Source organism: Amblyomma americanum, chromosome 1, assembly GCF_052857255.1.
Source record: "Amblyomma americanum isolate KBUSLIRL-KWMA chromosome 1, ASM5285725v1, whole genome shotgun sequence".
Classification (NCBI taxonomy): Eukaryota; Metazoa; Arthropoda; class Arachnida; order Ixodida; family Ixodidae; genus Amblyomma; species Amblyomma americanum.
Window position 1 is genome coordinate 108,338,410 of NC_135497.1, and position 22,576 is coordinate 108,360,985.

A 22,576-nucleotide genomic window follows, 5' to 3' on the forward strand; every position below is an offset into this window, starting at 1 on the left:
CAACTTCAGTTTGTTCTTAGTGTCCCTTTAACAGACCATCAGTTATCTTTCCTCTGCATTACATGTTCTGCCCAAGTCTGTTTCATCCTCTTGATTTCTACTGAAATAATATCAAGCTGGGTTTGTTGCACCATTTTCACTAATGGCATGGAGGTTGCGCATCCGCGATTTAAAAAAAATCGTGCATAGTGAGTATCAATGGAAGTGACAGTGACCAGAAGCAATCACTGGGTGCTGCCTGCTCTAAGGAAGAACTCAAAAGACCAGTGAGGCTATGCTAAAGAGGTTCAGTCACACTAAAGAGTTCAGTAACTGGAGATCAAAACATGATCCCTCACCAGAACAGGAGTTGGACACCCTGATGTAGTATTTTGCCACTGCCTCTTGCATAAAGCTGTGAAATGTAGTGTTTGTCTGCACAATAGTATATTCAGGACCCTTCATTTTCAGGTTATACTCTATTTCACCCCGAAAAGCAGAAAGTTGTAGACACTGCACAAAAATTATCGGATATCTTGTGCTTATTCCAAACTGGAATTTTCAGTTAATTGATTATTTTAAATCTCTACACAGGTGCCAGCCAGATGTTTTACTGGCATTGTTCTAACAAGCGCTGCCCACACAAACTGCGGTGTCGCACACTGCCTGTTGTCCGATCCGTGACTCAGCAGGCCGCTCCTATAGGAGATCGAGTGGCCATGCAATAATTAAGGAGAAAGTGCACAAGTTTTTTGTCAGCATGTTCGCAAAGCCCTGTTCTGAGCAATAAAGCTATTAATTTTTTTTATTTAGATGCCCAGTACTTGTGCAAATGAAAGTTAAACTCTGGCATGCATATTTACATGGCAATGTTCCTTACATAAATAACTTTAAAAAACTATTCTTTGTGTACATAGAAATATTGAGAGCTTTATTGCACTCCTCAGTGTCTCGGGATGCATGCACAAAAAGCAGGATCCTTTACTGGCACTTGTTGCAAAAATGCCGAAGGGATGAGTGATCGCAATCGCAGAAAAAGTGAAAGCTGAGAAAATCAACCCTAAAGTTTATTCTATAAAAAGAGTTAGCTGCTGTGCTAGTTCATTTCCAGGCATTGTAAAAGGATTTTAGCACCAAGACATACTACACAAAAGAAAGAAGACAACACGGGCACTTACTCACAACTGTTTAATGAGGTGAAAGCAACTGACATATATACCCTCCCAAAACCCTTGCGCATGCGCACGCTTGCAAGACAATAAAAAAATTCAACCAAAAAGTCTTATCATAGCAGGCGTGAAAGGAATTTCTTCTCAGCCTCATAGAAACAAACAGATGTGTCACTGACACAGTTTGAGCTCTCATTTTTTATGTAAAGGCTTTAAAAGTTTCACAAGCTGTTTATTGTCTGCCTCTATGTAGTACGTCTTAGCACTAAAATTCTTTTATTATGTAAAGTTTAGTCCCTCGTTTATCAACTCATATGCTTTTATTTTTTGGTCAGGTAAATGCGGCATTGCAACTGATGGAAGCTCTGATCTTCTGATCGCTCTCTTTATGGTAATAATAAGATGGGGGTGCCCCGTCACCAGAAATCCGCGGATTTAGTGCTGCACCGGAACCTTCAGAAGTGCAAGTCGCTCACAATTTTTGACAACCGCATGTAAAAAAGAATCGTTTTCTGCATTTCTACAGCATATTTCACTGTTATTTTTTGTCATAAAGACCCAAGGGTTGTCAAACAAACTAATTGAAAAGTCGAAAATTTTTACATTTGGCCATTTTATTTGCCACATCCCCCTTTCAAATGGTCGCTGTGATGTTGAACGGATGTTTTCGCTGTTCACAAAGCCAGGCAGGTCTTCTGCAGACTCAGAAGCACTGTGCAGGAGATGGTAACGTGCGCAGCAGAATGACTGACGTAAATAAAAAAAAAACTGGTAAACAGTTTTTTTCAGTGCACCTTAGATTTCATAGTGTTTATGAAAATAATTAGTAAAACAAATTTAGCATTTTATGTTCTGCACAAATACGAGCACTAATAGTAAATGTTTTCTTGCTGCAAAGAAATGGCCCAAGAAAAATCGAATTATAGAACTTTTTGCTGAATAACCCAATATGTACCCAGATTTGAGCTAAAAAATTGCCGCCCTAAATTCCAGATAATATTAAACCAGGAAATGAAGGGCCATAAGTATATTATGCACCCAGTCTTGATCAAAGTGTTCAGGCCTTCAGGTTTGCTGATGCAGTGGAGTTAATTGGCACCCTTGGTGGTCCAAAACTATGCAGGAGTGAAGATGGGAGTTGCTTTTGCCCTTCGGAGATCTGGAGGGCTTTCATTACAGTACCAATTGTATTGTATCTGCCTAATAATACTGAGAAGTTACGCATTTTATTACTTGTCTTTTTAAGGCACTGTTTGCATTTCAGGTATTTCTCAGTCTTGGTGAACATGGAAATGTCACTGCACTCTATGGAAGTTGTGAACAGGCTGACAACTGTGAGTAGTGACTAATAATATCCAGCTTCTAACTACTAGCCTTAAATCTGATTGCTAGGTTCCTCCATTGCGTTTTGGAAAAATAGGCATTTCGAACAGGTCTGACAATAGTGAAGTGTATGGAACTGGCTGTTGATTGAAGTTTTAGTTGTCTAGATGTATTTACCACAGGCAAAGGTGTTCTGTAGTCATGAGTAGTATAGTATAGCAGGCTTTCTTTTCTGCTCATGTAATATCTTATGGTTGATTACCACGTAATGTAGACTATCCAGTCTTGTGTGGCTGGCAGCACGTGTGAACAACATTGTAAGGCCTCTTATAATCTTATTGTGATGTGAACTGCCTTCTCTTTTTTGCAAGCCTGTAACGGTTTGAAAGCATTGGTACTCTTGCAGGCTGTGGAGCTCCCTACAGAGTTTGTACATCTCTACATCTCTAACTGCATCTCAACTTGTGAGACCATCAAGGACCGCTACATGCAAAACAGACTGGTTCGTTTGGTGTGTGTGTTCCTCCAGTCTCTCATCCGAAACAAGATAATTAATGTACAGGTAGGTGATTGAGCTGAAAGCGTTGTGCCTTTTTTATGTAAAACAGGCAGTTACTGCATTGATCCATGTGTATGTCACCACAGCAGAGTATCATAAGTATGGATACCTATATGTGATGTTTAGGTAAGCTTGATGGGCTTGTGCATTAGTTTACTGTTAGGCATACTGCACCAGTGGGTACCTGTTGCAGAAAGGACGAGCATTTGTAACTGTTAAACACATCAGTGCGCATTAACAGAGCTGGGTTTCTTGCTTGCTCATTACAATGTTCACATGTGCTGTCTTATTTTACTTAATGTTTCCTATCATCTGGGCAAAATGCTTTGATAGAACAATGCAGATGAGCTGTCTCAATTCATTGCCAAGCAATTTTTCTCTGAAATTTATTGTCTAGTGCGCTCCAAGATTTACACAGGACCATTAGCAGAATAGCAATTTGCATTTTGCTTTTTATTTGTCTCTTTTTTTTCAGTATACACTTAAAGGTGCTTTTTGATAGATAATTTTGGCATATTGTAATCCAGGCGCAGGTTTTTGGGCAATTCTTTGAAGGGGCAGTTTGAAAACGGGAAGGGGGGGCACCTATGTACGTTCAGTGCATTTCTTCCTTCAGTCATTATTAAAAAAGTTGAGCTTTTTTTATCATTTTTTCAATAAAAATTGCTTGTTGCCACTGGTGTATTCTACGACCGCAATCGTGTTCTGTGAGGTGTCGTCTGTGCATGCGTGCTTTATTGTGGAGCACTAAGTACACATGTGCAGATGGCCCCAAGGGGCCAGGTGCAGGCGCACACCTGCCACTGTGCTAGTGCAGCTGGTCCTCACATTAGCGCTTTGCTTAATCTCTCCAATGATTCAGTGTTGCCAGAATTTTACCCTAGTTGGTTGGTAGGCACTGTTGTTCTGCATACCTAATTCGTGTGAAGAAGCACGTACAGTGATGTGGTTTAACAAGCTGTAATAAGAAACGTCTTCCAAAGCACAGCGTCGCGAACAACCAGCGGTACCGTCCAGGCACAGACCGGAGGCAGCGTTCAGTCCAGAGCACGCACGAGGGACCGAGTGCTCGGCGCTCGAGCTTCGGAGCGTTCGGCGCTTCTTGTCGTCTTCTTCGTTAAGTGCCAGCCTCTGAAGATTCCAAAACCGAAGGCCAGTCTTACAATTCGCCCCGGGTGAAAGGGCGCCATCCTGGCGGCCTAGGGCGATGTGACACCGGCAGGGTCGTAGTATGGTTTGAGGCGGGTCGTGTGGACAGTGGCGCGGCCTTGGCGACGATGATCAGGGGATGGCGTAAGGGGTTCGATGAGGTAATTGACGGGGGATGTCTGCTGAAGAATACGGTAGGGTCCCTGGTACTTGTTAACAAGTTTGGAGGAAAGGCCGGGACCTGAGGAGGGTATTCAGAGCCAGACCAAAGAGTCTGGAAGGTAAGCGGGAGGAAGTGCAGGGGGATCACGGGTGCTTTTCTGCTGCTGCTGGGCGTGAGAAGTGAAGGACCGGGCAAGCTGTCTGCATTCTTTGGCATAAGTTGCGGCTTGAGAAAGAGTTGTAAATTCGGAAGCATCAGGGCGGTAAGGTAGAATGGTGTCCATTGTGCAAGAAGGCTCGCAGCCGTACTGGAGAAAGTACTGAGAGAATCCAGTGGTGGCTTGAGCAGCGAGTTATAAGCGTATGTGACAAAAGGCAGAACGCGGTCCCAGTTACAATGGTCGGAAGCAACATACATGGCCAGCATGTCGCTGAGGGTGCAGTTAAAACGCTCAACCATGCCATTTGTCTGGGGACGGTAGGCGGAGCTGGTGCAGTGAACGGCATTGCATTCCTGAAGGAGAGCTTCTACAACTTCTGTGAGGAAGACCGGACCTCTATCACTGAGCAGCTCTTTGGGCGCATCATGGCGAAGAATGATGCGATGGAGAATGAAGGATGCAATGTCGTGGGCTGTAGCGGATGGTAAAGGTGACGTTTCAGCGTAGCGTGTAAGGTGGTCAATGGCAACGATGATCCAGCGGTTCCCAGTTGATGTGCTGGGAAGAGGGCCGTAGAGGTCGATGCCAACACGCTCGAAGGGCTGCGTTGGGCAAGGCAGCGGCTGCATAGGAACAGCGGGTCGACGAGGTGGATGTTTGTGTCGCTAGCATGCGGTGCAGGCCTGAACGAACTGGCAGACATAACGGGCCATCCCACGCCAGTAGTACCGCTGTCATAGACGAGTGAAAGTCTTCAAGAATCCGGCATGGGCACACTGGGGATCATCATGGTAGGAAGAGCAAATGAAGGAGCGCAGATAAGTCGGAATGACGAGAAGCCACTTGCAACCATCCGGGAGATAGTTGTGGCAGTAAAGAAGCTCGTCTCAGGTGGCGAAATGGTGGGACTGACGACGGAGACCACGGGAAGGAGGTCGAGACGATTGGCAAGATAGGAGATCTAAGAGGCAAGTGATCCACGGGTCTTTGCGTTGCTCGGAAGCCATATCAGCGGACTCAAACGTGAAAGAAGGCAGGGCGGATATACAAGGCACTGCCTCAGATGATACAGGGGAATGTGAGGGGCATCAGCATCAGCATGTTTGCGGCCGGAACGACAGATAACACGAATGTCGTACTCTTGGAGTTGCAGAGCCCAGCGCGCCAGTCGACCAGAGGGATCTTTCAAAGAGGACAACCAGCAGAGAGCGTGGTGATCAATGGCAACGTCAAAAGGGCGCCCGTACAGGTAGGGGCGAAATTTGACGATCGCCCAAAGGATGGCTAAACACTCCTTCTCGGTGACAGAATAGTTGGCTTCAGCTTTTGTGAGTGTCCGGCTAGCGTAAGTGACAACGTATTCGTCAAAGCCTTGCTTGCGCTGAGCGAGTACTGCACCGAGGCCGACGCCGCTGGCATTGGTGTGGAGTTCCGTCGGAGAATGAGGGTCGAAGTGGCGCAGGATTGGTGGAGTGGTCAGGAGGCGACAGAGTGTCGTAAACGCTTCATCACAGGTTGGCGACCAGGCCGAAAGGTCGTGGGTGGAAAGGAGCTTGGTCAGGGGGTCGATGATAGTGGTGAAATTGTGGACAAAGTGGCGGAAGTAGGAGCAGAGGCCGACAAAGCTGCGGAGGTCTTTTACAGAAGTGGGCTTTGGAAATTCAGCCACAGCTCGCAACTTGGCCAGGTCCGGGAGAACGCCATCCTTCGACATGACATGTCCGAGAATAGTGAGCTGCCGAGCTCTGAAGCGGCACTTTTTCAAATTGAGTTAGAGGCCAGCGTCGGCCAGGCAGCGAAGAACAGTCTCAAGATGCTGGAGGTGGGACGAAAAGTCCGGGGAAAAGATCACAACGTCGTCTAGGTAACAAAGGCATGTGTGCCATTTGAGCCCTCAGAGTACCTTGTCCATCATGCGCTCGAATGTGGCGGGTACATTGCAGATGCCGAAGGGCATGACATTAAATTCATAGAGCCTGTCGGGTGTGACGAATGCAGTTTTTGGGCGATCGGCCTCCACCATCGGCACCTGCCAGTAACCGGAGCGCAAGTCCAATGAAGAAAAGAACTTGGAGCCCTGCAGGCAGTCGAGGGCATCGTCGATACGGGGAAGAGGGTAAACGTCCTTGCGTGTAATCTTGTTCAGACGATGGTAGTCCACATAGAACCGGATGGAACCGTCATTTTTCTTGACCAGGACCACTGGCGATGCCCACGGGCTGTGCGACGGCTGTATCACGTGACGCTTGAGCATGTCGGTCACCTGCTCGTCAATGATGCGGTGCTCAGCGGCTGACATGCGGTACGGACGTTGGCGCAAAGGGGCATGGGTTCCAGTGTCAATACAGTGGGTAACGGTGGTGGTGCGGCCCAAGGAAGGTTGCTGGTAGTCAAACGAAGCTTGAAAACGCTGCAGAACGGCGACAAGCTGGTCTCGTTGGGTCAGGGCGGCGTTGACGGAATGGTGAAAAATATCGACAGACGACTGATTTGTGATGAGAACAGGCGTAATGGCGCTGACGTGAAGGCCGGCCGTGCTATCGACGAGGGGGTATGCTGAGGCGGGATCGAGAAAGGCGACACTACCAAGCGATTGGCCACAGAGTAAAGTGGTAGGGCAGGAAAACGGGTTGGCCACATAAATAGCGCTGGAGCCACGAACAATTGTTAGCACGGCATGAGGAAGCAAAACAGATTTCTGGTGAGCACATCGTAAAGAGGGGGTATAAATGACAGTTGCATCTGGGAGAGCAGCACAAGAAAGAGGCACCAGCACTGAAGAGAAAGGCGAAACGTCTGTGTCCTCTGAGACAACCACAGAAGCGACAGCAGCACCGGTTACGTCCAAAGGGGTGTCACTGTAGGGCGACAAGTCAAGCTGAGCACGGGCGCAGTCAATAACGGCGTGATGTGAGGAGAGGAAGTCCCAACCAAGGATAACGTCGTGAGAGGAGTGGACGAGGACGACGAACTCAATTGTGTAGGAAACGTTCCCGATGAGCAGGCAGGCGGTGCAGGCGGCTAACGGTCGAATGTCCCGAGCGCTGGCCGTGCGGAGAGATACGGGAGGAAGGGGCGTCGTCACTTTTTTGAGTCTGCAACAGAGGGTGTGAATGAGAGCGGAAACGGCTGCACCAGTTTCAACAAGTGCTTCAACGGCGACTCCCTAAACGAGCACGGTAATAATATTGGCAGGCACAGAAACAGGTCTTGACTTAGTCGCTGGCGACGCAGTTCTTGCCTCCGGAACTGCGGCCGTTAGTTTTCCGCGTGGACGGCTGGTTGGCGGCGGAGCATCGGAGAACGGGAACGGTGGGCAGGAGACGGCGAGCGGTGGGAGCGGGGATGGTACCTGGGAGAAGAAGAATCTGGAGGCGGCTCGTTTGATGCAGGCGAGGACGATGGTGGAAGGTCGTACGTCGGCTCACGCCTATAATCGTAAGGACGGTGGTCACGACTGCGACACAAACGAGCCACGTGGCCAGCGACACCACAGGCGTAGCAAATAGGGCGGTTGCCTTGTGTGCGCCAGGAGTTGAGTGGCTTCAGCTGTGATCGGGGGCGGGCACCCGGACGGTAACGTGGGGTTGCAAGTCACTGGGGTTGTAACTGCCGGGTAGGTGGCCTGTAGACAGGGGCAGCAGGTGAGGGCCACGACAGCACCACGGCATCGGCGTACATCAGAGGAGCCGCGATCAGAGGTGGCTGAGGAGGAGATGGCAGGACTTCAGCGACCTGCTCCTTGATAGCATGCTGTAGGTTGGGAGTGAGCGACGGCGCAGACGTAGGCGGGCAGGTAGACAAAGATAGCTGGCGTGCGACTTCCTCACGTACAAACTGCTGGATGCGCTGGAGGAGCGACGGTTGGTCCAGAGTACCGTCCCCTGGGAGAGCCAAGCTGGAAAGTGTGGCCTCCTGAAAGCCTGCATGCCGGGTAGAAAGGCGCTGTTTGCACAGCTCATCGAAGCTTTGGCAGTAGCCGATGACACCGAAGACAGTCTGGGGATCTTTGGCGATGAGCATCTGGAAGGCATCATCCTCAATGCCTTTCATAATATGTCCGATCTTGTCGGCCTCGCTCATAGCAGGGTTGACACACTTGCAGAGGTCGACGACATCTTCTATATAACTGGTGAAGTTTTCACCGGTTTGCTGGGCCCAACTTCGCAAGCGTTGCTCGGCGCGAAGCTTACGCACTGCGGAACGGCCAAAGACTTCTGTCAGGCTGGTTTTTAGAGCTGTCGAGCTTGAGATGTCAGCCTCGTGGTTTCGAAACCAGAGATTGGCTACGTCGCTGAAATAAAAGATAACGTTGGTGAGCTTGACGGTATCGTCCCACTTATTGTATGCGCTTACGCGTTCATAGGAGGCCAACCAATCCTCCACATCCGTGTTATCTGTGCCGCTGAAGATGGCTGGGTCACGCTGGCACGCGGTGCCGGAACAGAAGACAGCCGACCGAAGTGGTGAAGCGTTTTGGGTGACGGTCTCAGGCATTGCAGAGGCGGTAGGCAATGCGTGGGTGCGAAGCTCCAGGGCGAGGGGATCGTTGGCACCTCCGCCACTTGTAATAAGAAACGTCTTCCAAAGCACAGCGTCGCGAACAACCAGCGGTACCGTCCAGGCACAGACCAGAGGCAGCATTCAGTCCAGAGCACGCACGAGAGACCGAGCGTTAGGCGCTTCTCGTCATCTTCTTCGTTAAGCGCCAGCCTCTGAAGATTCCAAAGGCGAAGGCCAATCTTACAAAGCATAAAAACATGTATTGTCGTGCTCTAATCTCGGATTTCAGTTTTAGGGCAGTGTTTGCTCAGTTTCTAATGTTCTTAGTGGTGTTTTAAATTTATATGTTGATAAGGTTATATTACTTGTGTTTCTTTAGCATTACATCTGGACCACCAGAAGTTTATTCAGGTGGTACAGTGGAACGCCACAAGGTATACGTAAGGCCCATTTACCTTGCGTATGCTTCTTGGCTGGTTCTTGAGGTGCTGCTTCATGCCATATGTTTTACTGGTATGTCAGCTGCATGACATTTCGTTTTTCACATAACATCTGTTATTCGGACATGCTTCTCAGCATTCCCTGCACTTGTGAAAGGGAGATGCAAAGGCTTTGTGCACACATACAATCAGGGTTAAAATTCTCTGATCCCAACTGTACATATTATTGCAGCGCAGATAGGGAACTGACGAGAAGATAAAGAGCATTCTAACTTCCCCTTGTTCGCTTTTGCACGAGATTTTTATTAACCTATTGATTTAGTGGAGATGAATAGAAAACCAGCTGCAAGCAGTACATATTAGTTTGGACAGTAAATGTTATCATGCCAAACATGCTTGATAGCTGAGAAAAGTGGCCTTTCTTGCAGGATCTCTTCATTGAAGTCCAGGCCTTTTGCATAGAGTTCAGCCGAATCAGGGAAGCAGCTGCTCTATTTCGTCTTCTCAAACAGCTTGATACAGCAGAACAAGGGCCATCATCGCCATCTCAAGCCAGTGCAAAATAGCTCTGTGGATTCACCTGGTAAGCTTAGCAGTTCTGCACAATATGGCTTAGTACTATGCTATTGCAAATTTCACGAGGTGAATGAATTGTGCTATTGCTGAAAATAAATTTTTTTGTTTATTTGCCTTCTGTGTTTTCATTGAGTTGTTACAAAAATAGTTAAATGAATCTCAAGGCAAGTGCCTCAGAATGGCGTGACAGTATTCTACTGTTGGAACTTTTTTTTTTTTTTACTTCGAGAGGACCTTGTGGGCTTATCTTAATTTGCCTCTGTAAAGTGCGACTGCATCATGTTATATCACTCTAAATGAAATCAGTAAGGAAGCAAGAAGCTACACTAGACCAATAGCACCTCCACCCCACCCGTGTTTTTGCTGCGCGAAAAAAAATACTGAATTTCTAAGAAAACTGCAAATGTAGCTGCCCCATTCCTCCCCTCCCCCCCCATTTGCACTTCCTTGTAGTTCAGGTGGTGTTGCGTCTTTTTTATGACATGTAGCCCTAAGATTCTCTTGACCTGCCAAGGTAGAAATAATTAAATGGTTTGTTATATTTGTCACTAAAATTGGTCATGCTATGAGAGGCATGAGGTACAAATATTCCCAGTAGCATATTTTGACCTCAACAAAGCATAGCAGTTGCAAGGGTTTGCCACAGAAAATATCGGGTAGACTTCGTAATTAGGCCTCGAACGTGTAGGTTCTATGATGAACAACCATGTCGCCTGATGTTTAGTGACGAAATCTAGGATGCTGTTTCAGAGGAGGTATTGAAAATTCAATATGGAGGGAACAATTAGTGACACCATTGGTATTCTTGAAGCCTTCTTTGACTGTTATGTGCAGCTCCATGGGGGTAGTGAAAAGTAGATCTGCGAAGATTTCAGCCACTTCATAAAATATTTCCTTGAGGATGAGGAGCATGCAGTAATAGAGGGGCCTAGATGTCAAAACTGCCATTTTTCTCTGCAGGGCCAGAAACCTTTTGGCCTGGAATGTTTAAGTAACAAGTTTTACGAAACTTTCGCCTTGCCTAGTGCCTGCCTTGTTAGAGGTTTTTAGCGCTGCTTTCTATTACCGGACTAATTCCGAGAAGCTCTTAAAGGGACTATGCAATAAATTAATTGAGATTACGTAAAGTAGACGAGAGATAGGCATTTCATCACTCGTCACCCCAACGCAAGGATTTTTAAGCTAGCATCAATAACAACGAAGATATAGACGATTAAAAATTACGCTCCTCCTCTCCCCCTCAACTCGTACACTCGGAGCACCAGACAAAAATAAAGAAAATGGGTCTGGGACTGGGCCCCGCCTTTGAATACGTCATCAGATGACGTTCGCTTTGCAACTTCCGGTTGTCGCTCCTAGCCCCCCAGAAGCAGCGTCGGCGGCGTGGCGGCATCTCTCCGGTCTCTCTTCGCCTTCCTGGATTGCAGCGCGCGTCGGGTTTCTTTGCTTGTCGTCTGTTGTAGTTAGCAGTAATAATCCCGGACCTCGAGGCGCGACTGCTCGCTCTTACGGCCGTGATGGGCATCGAGCCCTATGCGTGCCCACGAAGAGCCGTGCGAGTGGCTCCGGAACTCCCGACAGAAGGAGGCGGCAGAGGAAAATTGAAACCATATGCGCGAAGGCAATGCCCTGGCCCGCGCTTGCCCGAGAGGGTCACGCGGCGGCACGAGCAGACGATTTTCACGGCTACCGGAAGTGTGCCCGTGACGACGTGGCTGCCGTGGCTCCAGCGAATGACAGCATGTGGTGGCCTGGCAACGTCATGGTACAGCGACGTCTTTCTTCCACGATTTTAGTTCTAAAATCGGTCACTACGAGCACACCAATCGGCCCGCGAATTTAAAAAACACGTTTTTTTTTTTAATTGATAATAAATTGCCGGCTCAGTTCCGAAGACTTATGCTTGCTGTGAATGCTCATTAGCATCATTTCTAAACATAAGAAACATTTACAAGCGACTTTGAATTTTTTTGCATAGTCCCTTTAAATGAACCAGTTGAGTACTGTTGAAACGTACCATCGGGCATCCTGATGTATGAGCTGTGCAAGATATTTGTGAAGGTCCTTCCTTCCCATATGCAGCTTTTGGCATTGGATTTCATAATCTGGCATCAAGCCTGTGCCATTTAAGGCTGTAGTATCCAAATTCATCTATATCGCACGTTTGTTGCTGGAGACAGATGAGGCCGGGCAAGTTGTTCTCATTCAGATTGACGTGGTGAAAATATTGATAAAGTGTGTCATTATTTTTGTTTGCAGTATTGAAGCACGAAAACATTGTTGATGAATTCCTTAGGTGGACAGGTCTATTTTACAAAGAACCTAATAAAAGGTTCTTCGTACTAGAAGGCTCCCAGCATTCTGATGTGCGGGCATGTGGTGCCGTAATGATGGCGTGAGAATTTGACAGGATGGCAGAATGCAACCCAGTCGAGTAAGGCATGGTGTGGGTTTGGGAGGTTGTTTTCTTCCATGAAACAAAGATGACAAAAGGGTTGCGGAAATGGCCAAGCGGTCAGAGGCATCAAGAGACAAATAAGCTTCTGTGTTTGTGCTGCCACTGGTTCGAATTCTGCACTGGGCTTAAGTAATGTAGTTTAATTTCTAGTGGATACCATTCGGAAAAAGCTGCGGAATGTTTCGAAAAAAAAAATGAACATAGGTTTTTGGAAAGGAAATGGCGCAGCAATTGTCTCGCATCTCGGTGGCCACCGGCGCTGTCAGGGAAGGGAGGAAGGTGGGAGTGAGAGAAGAAAAAGAAAGGTGCGGTAGTGGATATTGGAGTGCTCGGGAATAATTTCCATCACCTGGGGATCTTTAATGTGCACTGACATTGCACAGCACACAGGTGCCTTTGCATTTCGACTCCATCGAAACGCGGCCGCTGTGGCCGGGTTCAAACCCAGAAACTCTGGCTGATCGAGTAGCCGAGCGTCCTATCCACTGAGCCACTACGGCGGGTTTGAAAAAAATGTATGTTCGGTTTTATCTTCGCTCTCACGTTCTTCAGGTTAGCCACGATTTCCGGACGATGTTCACCTTGATTTGCCGAGAATGGGAATTAAATGCATTTTATGCTTAAAAGCATTTAGTTCAGTAGAAATATCAGCAGTTACACAGGCATTGCGTAACTATGGTGTGGAAGAGGCGTATGTAAAGATGGTAGAAAATATATAGAGGGACTGCAGAACGCTATCATACTCTTGCATAGGAAGAGTTACAAAAATGTATCACGAAGGGTGCCAGGCAGGGTGACAGTCTCGCCCCTGTTGTTAATTACGTGTTTGCGAGAGGTATTCAAGAGGTTCGATTAGGAAAATTTGGCAATTAAAGTTAATGGGGAAAACCTGAGCAACATGCAATCTTCTGTTGCCATTACCCTCTTAAACAATTCGGGAAATTAGAGTGCATCGAGAATTCAAACTTGAGTTAGTATCGAAGATTTAGATGAACGGCCACAAAGAAAAGGTAATTTACCAGAAATAAGTGCTTCTCCGCGTTTTCATGGTCGCGATTGAGACTTTCATTTTGACTCCTTTGTCTGCGCGAAATTATAGCCAGAAGTTGTAGATTAATCTCCTGTGCGCGCCTGCCTTCGTTGATAAATCTTCATTGAATTCCAAAACGTTTACAGCGGTAGCCTTTATTGAGGAAACACAGCGCACGAGTGTGTGTTCGCTTGCCAACATATCCGCGACTTGGGAAGGGGAGAGGGAAAGAAATGGAAAAAGGGAGAAAGGTATGCCGTAGTGGAGGGCTCGGGATTAATTTATATCACCTGAGGTACCTGACATCACATTGCACACCGGCGTCTTTTTTTCTTCGGCATCTGTCGCAACACTTTCACCGCGGCCGGAATTTCATCTTGCGTCCTCATGGTCAGCAGTTGAACGAAGTAGAAGCTGGCAAGGCGGCTGCGCGAAGATGTAGGGAGGCTGGGAATTTTTCCGCGTGGCCTCTTGCTCAGCAGGCGAACGGCGTAGAAGACACTCCCACAGCTACCATTAAGGCATTTGGAAAGGAATTTCATAGTGCCTCGCTGACTAAATTTAGCGACATATATTTGTTATCATTAGCATATTATATGTGCGGAATAAATTTCGATTAGTACTGCGTAGCAGAGTGCACCACACATTAATTGCAGCTCCTCATCTGTCACCACTATTTTTCTGCAGGACACAGCAAAAAACCGAGAATTTCTTATAAACTGTTAAGGCATGACACAGTTCTACATCCACTGTGTCAGGCAGACTAAAGTGTGCATCTTGCAAGACGGCTTGTGAAGGAGGGTCATTGCCGCTGCATGCTGACGCGGGCGGTTTTCTGTTTTTACTGCGTTAGCTGTACAGTCCTCTTTCCCCAAAAAGTCTGTGGTCTGTGTGTGAAGCCTCCGCCCGCACCTTTAATGTATCGAGGGGGCCTTGTTCACGTGAAGTAGTGCATGATGAAAACGAGTAGCAATTTGTGGCTAAGCATGTGTCATAGACGTCGGGCACAAGCATGCAAAAAGGCGCCGTTGCCGAGACTTTGGTGTTCCTGGTGGTTCAATTAATCCGAGATTCCAGATACGTCCGGCACTGCAGGTTCTTTTCCTTCTTTAATATGTATTGCTTGACCAAGTCTATCACGGCCTTTGGCTTCAGTGTTTTTCAGCAAGCGCATTTGAGGACCTGTTTTTGTAGACATGGCAAGGTAAGTCTGATAGAAGAGTGCTACTCAGACTAACTCATACAGGAACTGTCCCGATTTACACGTATGAGCCAACTCACTCAAAAGTACCTTAGCAGTGGTGTATCAGCCTTGGCACTGTTTTTTTCCATTTGACCAATGTATACTTGATCAAATTTTGTGCACAGTATACTCTAAATCATGCCCGAATGTGTGTCTGTTGGCATGCCATCAGCTTTTGTACATTCAAGTTTGGTACCTCAGTATCCCAAGACCGTGAGATGTGGGCCAATAACTCGCTGCTAAGTACATGAAGTGTTCACAAGTTTCTTGCTCTACCACTTTTCATTGCAAAGAGCCTGGCAGCTGCCGTTCCGGTGAGTTTATGATGGCTTTGAGTAGCCTCTTGCGCAAAGATCTTTGCAGACATTTTTCTTGTCACCTTTCATATCTTCTGGCCATGTGCCTGTATTTACTCGAGGGAAGAGGAGTGGAAACTGCTTTCTTTTTAGAGACCGTGTGTGGGCACACATCCTGTAGACACTAAATGAGAGTGCGGCATCAAAAGGTTTTTCAAAAAAGAACTGTCTATTCACTTCTCCTTCTACTGTGAACTGGGTGGCTTTTCGATGCTATTCGGATGTGTTGTGAATGCTGGTAGTTACGCCTTTCTGATGTGGAAGAGTCATTGGTGTAGCGCACAAAAACCTTGGGTGATGGGATTAACCAAGTGACTGCTCTACCTTCCAGCTATTTCATGATCACATTGGGAGCAGTGACAGAAATGGACGCACTCATGGCTAAATAATGAACCTGTTTATAAAAAGACCTGGGCAGAAGCATCTGAAGACAGGACATAAGAGTGGCATCACAGATTCTGTTCAGTGCGCTTACCAAATTCTTTGGAGGCCATCCTGCTGTTGTGACATGGCTATTGTTAGTACCGGGTAGTGTGCTATTAACACCATCTGCTTGTACACTGGCAGAGAGAATCACTTTACAGCTAGAGATTCCACATTATTGAAGCTGATGCTCACACTGAAACACGGGGATGACTGCCAGATTCTGTCACACTTTGGAGGCCCTCCTGCACTTCTGGCCTGTGCATGGTTGCAGTTGAGTAAGGAGCATAATAGCACCAGCTGTGCACTTGCTTTCAAAGGATCACCCTGTTTTCTTCTGAGGCAGCTCTCTGGGCAAAATTAAGCACCATGCAAACACAGAGGTTTCATCCTGAGAGTACTGTAGTGGATGTGAACAAAGCCACCCACCTTAGTGGCTGTGGCGTTTGGCTGCCGAGCCCAAGGCCGCTCGATCAAATCCAGGCCACATTTTGATGGAAGAAAAATTACATGTGCTGTGTGATGTCAGTGCACACAAAAATTTGCTACTTTCTTGCCTCGTGCACATTTACTAGAAGAGAATTGCTTCAAACAAAAATTATAAACAGCAATTTTGAAAACACAATGATAGCCAGACATTCATGTCGTTCAGAATATCATCCGAAACCTTTTGCTGCAAGATGTTTTGTTTTATTAGAAATTCTTTCGAAGACTTGTGGACTTTCCAAGTCATATATCCCTTCAGGCACTAATTATACTCCAAGGGCCACCGCGGTGGCTAAGTGGTTACATTGCTCGGCTACTGACCTGAAAGCCGCAGGTTCAATCCCAGCCATGGCGGTCAAATTTCGATGGAGGCAAAATTGTAGAGGCCCGTGTACTGTGCGATGCGAGTTCACGTTAAAGAACCCCAAATGGTTGAAATTTTTAGAGCCCTTCACTACAGCATCCCTCATAGCCCAAGTCGCTTTGGGACACTAAACCCCCATCAACCAGAGATTCCAGGATCTGAGACGAAGGCATGCTCAGGATCATGCGCACCTGCAGAGGCAGCCGCTGCAGGAGGAGGTCCCGCAGGGGTGCGCTGTCGTGTGCAGTAGCCACATTTCCAGCCAGGGCATTCATACGACGCAGCAGCTTGGTAGGCTTGCGATTCCGAGGTAAGGAGCTGCTGCAGATGACGTTGCTCTGTTTCAGAAGTGCACTGGATGAGCGTCGCCTTAAGATGGTCATAAGGGCGATTGGCAGGTGGAGAACATAGGTCGTCGCGAACAACCGCAGCAGTTGTAGGCGTGAGCGCACCTATGACGTGGTCGAACATGGTCATCTGCAAAGTGACATGGTGCCTTGATGGTCAGGAACCAAAGTTTTGAGTCTAATGACCAGAAGTTGGGGAGCTTGAGGGCAAAGACCATGGGCTCGTGAGGAGGTGGCGTAAGAGGCAATGGAGTCGGTACACGAGCGAAGGAATCCATGGCCATGGCTTGCACGATGGAAGGCAGGCAGGCAAAAGCAGCCGGGGTCTCGAGCTCTGGGCAGCGGTAGGCCTAGCTAAGCGTTTGAGGCAAGCGCAGGTCAGGAGCAGAGTGCGAAGAAGTGGAAGTCCGGAGTCACCAAATTTGTGGAGAAGTACCGACACAAGTCGTCGGGTCTCCACAAAATATATTTGACAGGACCCGCTCAGTGAGATGCGAGTGGGACAGCATGCTGCCGCCATTCCACTGTGCAGCCACGAAAAATCAAATCTGTCCACGCTTGGCAGGTGTGCTGGGGCATGTCGTCGTCTTTGGTGACCGGACCACTATACCACGCTACTACCTCGTATGTGCAAATTGAGAGTCGGAACAGTTTTAAAGGTCTGAATGATATAGTTTATTTCCTGCCGTATGAAATCGCTATGTAACAAAATGAGCACATTTTATGCATTCCGGTGTGTTAACATTTCCAAGACAAACTTACCAAAGCCATACCAGGGCTACTGTACAACATGGAGGCGTTAATTTTGAAAGTGATTATCTGTGCTCATTTTGCATGCCTGGCTTATGTTTTTACATGACCTTTCAGATTCCGGCACATTTTATTTCGTCTGTGTTTGTAGGAACTGCATTCCATACAAAATGGTCTGATGCTGCTCAAGTCGCATTCACAAATGCAGATGCAGCACCTCACTGGGATTTTCTCTGCATACTGAAAAAGTTCACTGAAAACCTATCTGCATGTTTGTAGTATGATTTGTGCATCTTTCATGCAACTGATTTGTGTTACACCACTTGTACTGATTGCCAGGTACTATACCCTGTCGAGATGTTGCAGTTTGGGTGATGCAGCGAACTCATGTACTATTCACGTGCAGGAATAAATTATTTTTATTACATTGCTGTCATTTGCTTTGAACTTTCTAAAAAAAAAGATATGATTCATGTGCTTAACAGTGCTTTGCATTTGATGCTTATTTTCAGTTGATGTGGAAAAGGTAACACTGCTCCCCACATGTATGCTTGTTTCAGAGAATACTTATTTCTAGCCTGTGCCTGTGCCATGCTGTGTTCTTGTTACCTCCTGCATCAACCCCCTATTTAAGGATAGCACAGTCACCTATTAAAGAAAAATGATAGCACAAATGTTAAGAGACAGCAGAACAACAAAACATTATTAGCTGCACACCCACATTCCAAGGCAGGGTAAAAACCAGAAAGACAGCAGTCAAACATGAGCTGCAGACAGTGACAGGCCTTTGGAAATTTGCTGGCCTTTTGAAGCCACAGATGACACAGGGCAAGGCATTGTAAATAGAGATAAATGGGAGACGACAGTCCTGGTACCGGATGTGACCCGTCTGATGATAAAGACCAACTAGCCCGTGTGTCAGTTCTGCAGCAATATACAGTCAGCATTAACCTTCAAGCATCCTTTTTATGCTCATTCGTACTTCATTCATAAGCATTGTTCATGCTTGGTATCACAACAACACTGTTCCAAGAGTAAAAACAAATGATGTGCTAGAGATGGATTCAAGTCGATGTAAGAATCGTTTTCATTGCCAATTAACTAAAACTAATTCGTGAATGCTTTATTTGTCCCAGCACTAAGCGATGTGCTCACAGTTCACTTAAAAGCTCAGAAGTTGGATTGTTTCTTTTTTGCTTCCTAATGAAGAGAAAGCGGACAGACATCCTGAAAGCACCCAATTCAATTATGTCAGTGCACCTTACAATGTGATAATCGGCACGTAAGGTAAACTGTTGAAGTTAACAACCTTTTACTCTACATAAAGTAGTTCAAAATTAAGTATATATATAGTTTTGGTATACGAATGAAAATATAATTGATCATAATTAATCAGAAACACAGCCACTGCGGTGGCTCAGTGGTTATGGTGCTCGGCTGCTGATCCGAAAGGCGCGGTTTCGATCCTGGCTGCGGCGGTCGCATTTCGATGAAGGTGAAATGCTAGAGGCCTGTGTGCTGTGCGATGCCAGTGCACGTAAAGGAAGCTCAGGCGGTCTAAAATTTTCCGGAGCCCTCCACTGCGGCTTCCCATAGCCTGAGTTGCATTGGGACGTTAAACATGAACCATAACCAGAAGCACAATACTGATTTCTATGTGCCACATGAACAGGGTGAAAAATGTTTCTCTGTGGAAAGAGTCGTACTTAGTGTTAGAGTGAAGTAACACATTCCTTCGCACTGCTGCATATAGCTTCATAGACCGTCATTGTTACATATGTATCAGGTTCAGTGCCCCCCTTGCTATTTTTGCTCTTCCATGTTCACCTTTACTGCTATACATTCTTTTGCCATGCTGGTTTCATTGGTGTCATCAAGTGAAACCTTCAGAAAATGTGACCTGGCCTCTGTGGTGATGCAGTGACGAAGCCATTCTGCTGCACGAACTACGTTACATGCTTGATGTTACATGCTTGATAGGGAACTCCTGGCATCTGTCGCTGAAGGCCTGCAAAAAATGATAACCATTAAGAAACCGGCAACGACGACTGAGCTACAAGCTCATGAGCGGGTTAGATACGTGGCACTGCCCTACATCCATCAGCTGACACACCGCCTAAAGAAGGTGGCGCAGAAAGGCAAGGTCCGAGTTGTGCTGACTGCACCCGATAAACTCGGAAAATTGTGTAAAGCTGTTAATGTTGCCTCTATTCTGAAGAAGCCCCGTTGCCCGATAAAACATCAAAGGCCATATGTGACCTGCAGGACTAATGTGGTATACAGAATTCTCCTGTCATGCAGGAATTGCTACATCGGCCAAACTGGCCGTTGTATCAATGTTCAGCTTATGGAGCACAAGCTGGCTGTCGAGGCATTATCAGGTCCGGGACACTTGGCGGCACATTGCAAACGATGTAAGGATAAATGTTCTCCGATATTTAATCAGGCCAGGGTCATTTTTGTAAGCTCAGATCAAAAACAACGCGAAATACTGGAAGCATTCCTCATTCACATATAACGACAGCCTTGCGTAAGCAACCAATCGGTATCACTGTCATCTAAAGAAATAAATTTCCTGAACAAGAAGGTGCCGTTGCACATGCGCTTTAGGGTGTAATCTGATGTACACGTTTGCCTATATATTCATGTGCCTGTCTGGAATAAAGCCAGTTGATGTTAGCGTTCGTGGTGCCCTTCTATCTTTGTCCGTGTCTCTAGCGCAGTTACCATGTGCATTGAATCTAAAGATCAACTAGCCCAGCTGTCTGCTTTAAATGATTCCTTGTGAGAGGAGACTATTTCTGATGCAGACTAAGTACAAAAACTAAACTCCACGCATATTATTTCAAATCGCGTGAAACAACTCCAGGCAGTTGAAATAAATCCAAGGCACTGCACTATACCGTGCCTCATCACCGAGACTGCGTTGGCATGGAATACACCATAACTTCATTATATTCTTGTCAGATTTTACATGCATTTTAATGCAGATGTGTCTGTTATGGCATTTTAATATAAAAAACGCACCAGTTCTGCATCCTAAGCGCTACTGTAAGTTAGGAAGTAGCCACTGTACTCCCACGTCATATTTTCAGAAATTGTGTGACAGGGGCACTCTAAGCAGCCTTCTACATTCTAAATTAGCTTTCTACTGCTGGTGGCCAAATAACTAGCAAGTTTCTCATGCTTCATGCTAGTATTTGTAATTCTGGGTTGTCTTTCCAGAAAAGTATGTATTCAGTAACTAAATCTGTGTCATTAGGCCATACTGTAGGTTTATCAATACACAGAGACCCATGGAGTGATAACTGCTAGCCCTATGCCTGGAAATTTTCTTGTGTACATTGATGGGAATGCCTAGACCATGGAAATATATTTCGATTAATGCTAACAAAGAGAACTTTTGCTCAGGTCTTACGATGCTATCTTAATTCATGTGGGAGCTGGCTCTTCATGAGAGGGAATCTGTCAGGCTGCAATCAGCTGATTTTTTTAATTGCAAGCCCAGGAAGTTTCTCTTGCAGTTTTTTCAGCAGACTGACAACTGTGCTGTGTTTTTGTTGCAGCAGAGGTAATATGCACGATACTCTTAGTCAGGTTTAAATGACTACTAGGAAGTTGCCCTGAGTCTGTAGTGTCTTCAGCAGCCAGTCTGCTTTCACACAGGTGTACAGGTTCTGAATGGTGGCAGTCCCTCAGTAAAGAACGTAATGAACAGTGATTTCACTTTACTGCCCAAATGCTAAAGGTGTGAGGCATCGGCGCTTTCAACTGTGTGGTCATGCTTGTGCTGTGTGGCTCACTACACGACTGCACATGGGAACTTAGCAAAAGGAATGTATAATTCCTTTTTAATGCGACAGCATTAGAGGTCCCATTCACAAAAAAATGGGCTTCTGTCCGTCCATGTCACCAAAAAGCAGGTGGCAGTGAAATTAATTCAAATAATTTCAATGCAATTCCCACCTGCTCACCATGGAACTGCGCATCAGCTCATTGGGTGAGAGATAAGACAGCCTCTCAAATAACTACCCGCAAAAATTAGCCTTATGGGAGCTCGGGAAGAGTAACCTGTCTCACAAGCCCCACCGGTGGCTGTGTTTGAACAGCCACCTGCCTGGGCACTGGCGCATGGCTTAACCGCTGCGCCAAGAGTGGTATGAAGACTCCGCACAATTTATGAACCTATGAAAGAGGAGTTCTTTCGCGGGAGGGACCTTGTGCTATTCTAAGGGCAGGGTATGCGGTGCCCAAGCTTTTGGTCATGTTTTTGGGCTTAGCATGCACCGTGGCCTTCCATCTCCAGTTGCGTCAGTACGCCACCTTGTTCGATCAAGGCAACATCGACAAACCTTAAGCCAGTGAAACCTGCCATACACAAACAAAATAATAAATTTAAGGTATAGTGCACACAGAGTTTTGCATTGGCAACCAAACTATTGCCTTACATATACATATATCTTACAGAAACCACCCGTTTTAAAAAATTATCTTGTCGTTATTTATAACAAAGGCCATGCAACCATATGGTCCAACTACAAGTATCATTCAGGTTGCATGTGAATGCGCGAATGCAACGTTACATTATTCGTATGCAGATTGATATCACGGTGGCTATAGTGAACTAGTTCTAGTTCACTATATCGGTGGCGTACACTGTCGTGAAAGCTAATGCATTTTGTCTGTGCTGGCAGAACGTTCGATCTCTGTCGATCGAAGAATACAACGGTGTGCTGAAATTCAAAGACGCTCGGTCTTGCTGTCATGAGGCCGAAAATGGAATAGTCGTTTTTCAGAGACAACGTCAGTGAAGTATAAGGCCCGACAAGCTGTATATATTACTAGCATAGATCGCATTTGAGAGGTTTTTAATTCTGAACAAAATGGTGCAAAGTAAACGCACCGCGAGCCCGGCGTGACCGCGCGTGCTGCGGCATATGACACCTCCAGCATTCTTCCTTTCAAACCTGCACAGTGGCGGTCTGTTGCGCTATTTCACCCCGCTACAACTTCCTCAGGCATGATGCTTTACACATCGCAGCCAGGCTAGCCAGGCAGACGTGCACACGCGGCACAAACAAAAGCCAGCGAAAGCGAG

The 22,576-nt window shown here is 46.6% G+C and overlaps 1 protein-coding gene across 2 annotated transcripts in view; it reads left to right on the forward strand.

Moving 5' to 3' along the window:
• Positions 1-10,135, forward strand: part of Not11 (CCR4-NOT transcription complex subunit 11) — a 36,929-nt gene extending 26,794 nt beyond the window's left edge. For both annotated transcript variants that reach the window (XM_077646499.1, XM_077646500.1), the window contains exons 11-13: positions 2,413-2,482; positions 2,878-3,033; positions 9,874-10,135. In XM_077646499.1, the coding sequence (XP_077502625.1) occupies positions 2,413-2,482; positions 2,878-3,033; positions 9,874-10,011 (364 nt within the window). In that variant the 3' untranslated portion in view covers positions 10,012-10,135. The remainder of the gene's footprint in view (positions 1-2,412; positions 2,483-2,877; positions 3,034-9,873) is intronic.
• Positions 10,136-22,576: the final 12,441 nt, after the last annotated feature.